This window comes from Psammomys obesus, unplaced genomic scaffold (genome assembly GCF_907164565.1).
Source record: "Psammomys obesus unplaced genomic scaffold, mPsaObe1.curated_primary_1811, whole genome shotgun sequence".
NCBI lineage: Eukaryota > Metazoa > Chordata > Mammalia > Rodentia > Muridae > Psammomys > Psammomys obesus.
This window is the reverse complement of record NW_026585504.1, coordinates 16,447,613-16,454,290: the sequence shown is the minus strand read 5'-3', so window position 1 is coordinate 16,454,290 and position 6,678 is coordinate 16,447,613. Positions and strand designations below refer to the sequence as shown.

The window sequence follows — 6,678 nt, the reverse complement described above, 5'->3', positions numbered from 1 at the left end:
AGCTACACCCCAGCCTCCACTTTCATCAAAGTCTAAACTCTTTCAAACAGGAAATCTAGGGCTGAGGATAAGGCCTGTAGTGCGTCATTCATTCGGTATTTGTGTGGCATTGAATTTGATCCTTTTGGTCTGGATCTGAATACAGTCAATCTGCTATTAGATAGTAGTGACCTTTCTAAGCACAAACTCAGCACAGAGTGATTTTTTTTAAAACATCTGATTGTACTCAGCATGCTGTTAAGAGAATTTTCTCTGGCCCGGTGGTGGTGCACACCTTTAATCCCAGCACTCAGGAGGCAGAGGCAGGTGGATCTCTGAGTTGGAGGCCAGCCTGGTCTACAGAGTGAGTTCCAGGACATCCAGAGCTATACAGAGACACCCTGTCTCAGAAAATTAACAGAGATAGATAGATAGATAGATAGATAGATAGATAGATAGATCTCATTTTATGAATGTAGTGTTTGCTCATGCAAATGTCTAATAAGCTTTTACTAGTGAGTTATTGGTGGCTGCCCTGGAGCATGTGACCGGTACTGCAGGGGCTTCCCCAGTAAGTTGCCGATTGAGCAAACTCTTAAAGCTGAGCTCAGTCATGTGACCTCCACCTCCTCTCACTCGGCTCCCCCTCCCTCTCCCCAAGTGTCAGTGCCACTACCTGCCAGGTCTCCAGCTGGTCCTACACCCCTCCTTCCTCTGCCACATCTAGCCTGTCGCCAAGTCTATGAGGCCTTCTTCTGAGTTATCCTCCCATCACTCAGCCCTCTCTTTCTCGTGGTTGGGTACCTATGGCCTGTCGTCTGCCTCATGTCCCCTTGTCCTTTGCCTGGTCTCACGTCCTGCTCAAACACCTGACACCTTTCTAGTACCGACATCAGAGCCCATCCCCAACTAAATCTTCCAGTGGTCCAGGCAACAGCTTCCACAGTCTGCCTGAAGCCGGCTCCTCTTCCTCCACCGCCTTTCTCTCTCCTCTTCACCCCCAAGTGTCACATGGTTCATGGGTTTCGCTTTGATTTTCCTGATGACTATGTACAATGCCTTTTTCTTTGCTTTTTCTGATACTAGGGCTTGAACCTAAGGCTTTCCACGTGCTAGACAAGTGCAGTCAACCTCAGTAGATTGGTTGAGTGCCCGAAAGCAGCCTGGCACCCCCACAGCTATGCTTCACTTTTCCTAGTGACCCCTGCCTCTCTCCCTACACTTAGGAGCCACCGTGAGGCGGCTTACATTACCTGGCACACGCCTTTACCATGACCTATGCTGCCTTTGTCAATTTCTTTCTTGCTTGCTTTGTTTTCTGAGGTCTCATCTTGTGGCCCTAAGTAACTCTCCTGCCTCAGTTTTCCTAATGCTGGAGATTACGTTTTGTGTGATTTTCTTTTTGAAGTGATAGGGGAAAAAAACATTCAGGTTTTTTTTGTTGTTGTTTGTTTGTTTTGTACCGACCCATCCAGCTGCTTCCTCTGGAAGCTGGTGGGCCCCTAGGGATGAAGGAAGGGAAACTAAAACTGTTCTGCCCATGCTTGTCAAGGTGGACAGAGGCAGCAATTCGACTGAGAAACAGGAAGTGGTGCTGCGTCTGCAGCACAGGTGGCCTTTAAGCGACAATCCGAGGGAGGAGAGGGAGCCCAGCCTGGGCTTCAGGAAGCCTAGGATCCACGCCAGCCTGACGCCGGACGCCAGACAAGTCCCGGGCTGCCCCCTAGCGTCAAGATGTGGAACTGCAGCAGGGTCGCCCGCTCGGGCTCCGCCCCCGCCGCCCCGAGTCTCCAACAACGCCTCTTAGCGGAGGCTCCAATGCTCTGGGCTCCAGTCACTGCTCGCTTCTGAGAACCCGGAAGCACGTCATAAGCACGCGCCGCGGGGGGAGGGAGTCAGCTGAGCTGCCTGGGCGAGGTTGTGATCACCTGGGATCTGCTAAGGGCAGCCTGTAGTCTCTAGGGACTGGAGCTGGGGCGCACAGCTGCGCCACCTTCTACCGGGTTCTCCCCGATCGTCTCGTCCTACGCAGCGACAGCGAGAAGGGCCTCATAATTTGTAAAGGGTTCTCAGGGATCTGTCAGGCGCTGGGGCATCACAGCTTGCAAAGCCAGGACGACAGGGGTCCCAGTTGTGACCCCCCCCCCCCCCCAGGCCCCAGACCAAAGGCCCGGAGGTCGAGCACCATGGCGTCCATCCTGGATGAGTATGAGGACTCGTTGTCCCGCCCGGCCGTCTTGCAGAGCGGTTGCCCTAGCGTGGGCATCCCCCATTCTGGTAAGTTAGAAGAGGCCGCCGCTGCTCTCTTCGGTTCTGTTACGGTCTGCGGGGGTGGGCGGCTCAAGAGCTTGCGGCGTGCGTTTAAGAGCGAAGCCTCAGGCCTCTCTTAGTCCCTAGCTTGTCAGTGGTCGAAGTCTGGAAGAGCCATAGTAATCTAGCCCTACCACTAAGGTCCTTCAAAAGAGGGAACTGAGGCTCCGATAAGGAAGTACTTGCCTACCAGGCTGCAGTTTGGTTCCTGGGAGAACTGCAGACAGGGTCCACGCTTCTCTTCATGTCTGGTTCCGTATTTTTTTTCCCCCACCTAGCAGGGAGGGTGGAACGTGAATGTGCAAGGGGAAGGAGGTTCAATCCTAAAAGGGAATTTTGTCAGTGAACAGGGAAGCTGGAGGTGATTGGGCCTGGGTAAAAGCTGGCTGCAGGTTAGAGTGCAGATGTCATTTTTAAGGAGAGTTGTGTGGAGGTGGCCCAGTACTGTGCTAAGATTGCGGGTGACTAGAGCTGCAGTCTATGGACAGCACTGGTGGGCCCGGGTCCCCAGAACTCCCTATGTATAGACTCAGCGAGCGATACTGTGTGGATGGGGAGGAAGGGTGGTTCTCTTGGGATTGGTGGGCCAAAGACCAATAGGGAGAATGGCCAAAACACCTTTCCAAACCACCCTCTGTTACCACTAGGAACAAGCACCTCATAATCCGGCCTCATCTCAGGTTCAGGGAACCAGTTCCTCAGTACTGTCTCAAGTGTAAGAAGGGCCCTCCCTGTAAAGACAACCAGAAAGCTGGTTAATGTTGAACTCTTCATTAGCCAAGATCCAGTGGATAGGCGTATACTTGGGAAATAGGAGAGTGTCAGAAAACGCTGTTGCTTCTTCTGGTTTTCTGGGCTGCCCCACCCCCTTCCCTGGATGCCAGTTTGTTTTCTTCATTCCAAACCTCTAGGGTATGTAAATGCCCAGCTGGAGAAGGAAGTGCCTATCTTCACGAAGCAGCGGATTGACTTCACTCCCACAGAGCGCATCACAAGTCTTGTCGTTTCCTGCAATCAGCTCTGCATGAGCCTGGGCAAGGATACACTGCTCCGGTAATATTTGGGGGGGGGGGGCTTTTACCTAGCTGGGGTCTTTTCCCACACTTGGCAAGTGAAACAATAGATTTTTCAGGAGACGCGCTATTCCTTCCCAAAGAGATCAGAGAGACCTATGTTCAGATTCCAGCTATGCCATTTATCAGCTACAAGGTTTTGGAACAAGTCAGTTGATCTTTCTGGCCTTTCAACAGCTAAAGGTGGTCTCAGCCCCCCAGAGTTAGCCACGTGGATCATTGGAACTGTCTGGAATCCTGAAATGTACCCACCAGCTGGTGCTAGCGGGTGTGGCTCAGTGATAGAGTGCCTGGCTGAGGCCTTGGGTTTGATTCCCAGCATTGTAGATAAGTAAGGCCAGGGCTGGAACTCAGATGGGAATGTATTTGCAGAGTACGTAGAGTTCTTGATTAAGATACTCAGGCATAGCGGAAACTTCAGTGTGTGGCTCCAGCCTGTAATCTCAGCACTCAGGAGACTGACACAGGAGGACTGGGAGCTAATGCTGCACTGCCTAGCGAAGCCCCATCTCAGAAAACCAAAAAGCAAACAGAACAAGCCCCTTATCAACTAGTAAGAGGACAGTTTATAAGCAAGGGGAAAGTGAACCTTAAAGGCAGCGTGCCCAGGAAGAACCTGACGGGGGGGGGGGGGGTTCAGCCAGCAAAGCGCTTGCTTGGTAATCCTGAGAGCCCAAGTTCAGATCCTCAGAACCCATGGAAAAAGCTGCACTCTGGCAGAGTGTGTGCAAGCGTGTAAGCCCAGCTCTGGAGTAGATCAAAGACAAGTGAATCCTGGGAACTTGCAGGCCAGCCAGCCTGGCCAAATTGGTGAGTTCCAGATTCAGTGGGAGTTCCTGTCCCGAAAAATAAGGTAGGCTGGATTTGTTTCCTAGTACCCATATTGAGTCTCACGACTGCCTGTCAGTTCCGGTCTAGGGGATCCAGTGCCCTCCTCTAGGTGCACATGCATACACACACACACACACACACACACACACACACACACACACACACATTTTAGATGTGGTAGAGCACATCTTTAATCCAAGCACTGGAATCAAGGATAGTCGTGAACTGCAGTGCAGGTCTTGGGAATTGAACCTGGGTCCTCTGCAAGAATAAATATTCTTAGCCAGGTGGTGTTGGCTGTGCACGACTTTGATCCCAGTGCTCCAGACGCAGAGGCAGAGGCAGGCGGATCTCTGTGAGTTTAAGGCCAGCCTGGTCTACAGCGTTCCAGGACAGCCAGGCTACAGAGAAACACTGTCTCAGAAAAACCAAACAAACAAAAAGGATGTGTTCGTAACCAATGAGCCATCTCTCCAACCCCTTTAGTTTATATATTTTCTTAAATTTTAAGTTATATTTACTAATTGATTTGTTCCCTCCTAATATGTGGGACCCAGGGATCAAACTCAGGCATTAGGTATGATGATAAGCACCTTTACCTGAGGAATCATCTCACCAACCCCAGAAAAAAAAATTCAAATGTATTATATAGTTATATATTATTATTATGTATAAGTAAAAGTCAGGTGGTGGTGGTGCACACATGTAATCTCAGCACTTGGAAGGCAGAGGCAGGTGGATCTCTGAGTTCGAGGCCAGCCTGGTCTACAAAGTGAGTCTAGGAGAGCCAAGGCTACACAGAGAAACCCTATCTCAAAAAAAAAAAAAAAAAAAAAAAAATCCGTTTTCCTTTTTTTTTTTTTTTTTTATGTATATGAGTATACTGTCTTTGTGCATACCAGCAGAGGGCACCAGATCACATTATAGCTGGCTGTGAGCCACCATGCACAGCTGCTGGGAATTGAACTCAGGTCCTCTGGAAGAACAGACAGTGCTCTTAACCACTGAGCCATCTCTCCAGCCCCTAGATCTGTCTTTATATGTATCTCTATAAAGATGCTTTAGCTATTTATTTGAACTAAGATCTTTGATCGTACTAGGAAAGCACTTCCATGCCCGCACATCTCCATCCCAGATAATCTTTGTGTGGATTTTGGTTAGGCTGTGACTCCCTCATCATCCATCTCGCCCTCATCAAGTTCTGGAACTACAGATGTGTCTCACCGGGCCCAGCACTGGTAAAAATTACCATCAGATTGGTAAAATTCAAATCTAGTAATCAACAGTGCTGGTAAAGGTACAGGAAAACGGACTACCAGGCCTGCCACACCGAGACCCTAGGTTTTATTTCTAGCGTCATAAGTACTATTAAAAAAATTAACTGCCATGTGGGGTAGTGCACACCTGCAAACCGCCATCATTATTTGAAAAGTTATTTCTAACCCTAACCCACCGAGCCATCTCCCTGGCCTCCTTTGGAAAGAATTCCCAAAGGACACTGTTACTGAAACAAGACAGCTTTCAAAGTTACAGTGAAGACTGGGATGCCAGGTGAAACTCGGGTTTGGTATGTAGTAACTGCCAACCCCTCTGTCCTGATCCCTTCTGACCTGGGGGTTAGCCTGTGTGTCCTCCCAGGTGCCCTGATGAAGTCTTGAGCACAGGAAAGACATTGTTGTTCTCAGAGTGAAGTAGGGGAGTTCCTAGAGCTAAGCATTCTTTTGAAGGTTTACTTTATTGTTTTTTAAATAGAACGTGTGTTGATATGTGTGAGCGAGTGTAAGCAGTGGTGGAGGCCTGAGGCAGCAGATCCCCTGGGGTTGGAGTTAGAGGCAGTTGGGAGTCACCCAACATTGGTGCTGGGAATTGAACTCTTGTCCGCTGCTCTTTTTTTTTTTTTTTCCTTTAAGATTTATTTATTTATTATTTATACAGTGTTCTGACTGCATGTATACCTGCCCACCAGAAGAGGGCACCAGATCTCATAAATGGTTGTGAGCCACCATGTGGTGCTGAGAATTGAACTCAGGACCTCTGGAAAAGCAGCCAGTGCTCTTACCCTCCGAGCCATCTCTCCAGGCCTTGTTCTCTGCTCTTAACTTATAAGCCATCTCTCCAGCTCAGGCTGAGGATTCTTAAGTAGGATTCTGTAGAAAGTTTACAGTTCTTGGGATTGTATTAAGGATTTTTTTGGGTTGGAGAGATGACTTAGGAGGCTCACCGCTCTTACAGAGGACCTGAGTTCTCTTCCTGAACTCAGGTCAGGCAGCTCCCAAGCCACCTGTAACTCCAGCTGCAGGAGCTGTGACTCCTGCTGCCCTCTGCAGGCACCCACGTGCATGTGGCCTGCATTCACATAGATACATGCACGTAGATTAAAAAAAAAAAAAGTGAATAAAATCTTTTTTTTTTTTTAAGATTTTTTTTTTTTACTTTTTTTAAGATTTTTTTTTTTTTTTTTTTTTTTTTTTTTTTTTTTTTTTTT

The 6,678-nt window shown here is 48.8% G+C and overlaps 1 protein-coding gene across 2 annotated transcripts in view; it reads left to right on the top strand.

Moving 5' to 3' along the window:
- Positions 1 to 1,871: 1,871 nt before the first annotated feature.
- Positions 1,872 to 6,678, top strand: part of Vps18 (VPS18 core subunit of CORVET and HOPS complexes) — a 10,384-nt gene continuing 5,577 nt past the window's right edge. The window contains exons 1-2 of one of the 2 annotated variants that reach the window (XM_055595796.1): positions 1,872 to 2,256; positions 3,201 to 3,342. In XM_055595796.1, the coding sequence (XP_055451771.1) occupies positions 2,166 to 2,256; positions 3,201 to 3,342 (233 nt within the window). In that variant the 5' untranslated portion in view covers positions 1,872 to 2,165. Of the gene's footprint in view, positions 2,257 to 3,200; positions 3,343 to 6,678 lie in introns of those variants that run through there. The other variant, XM_055595871.1, reaches the window with a different exon arrangement.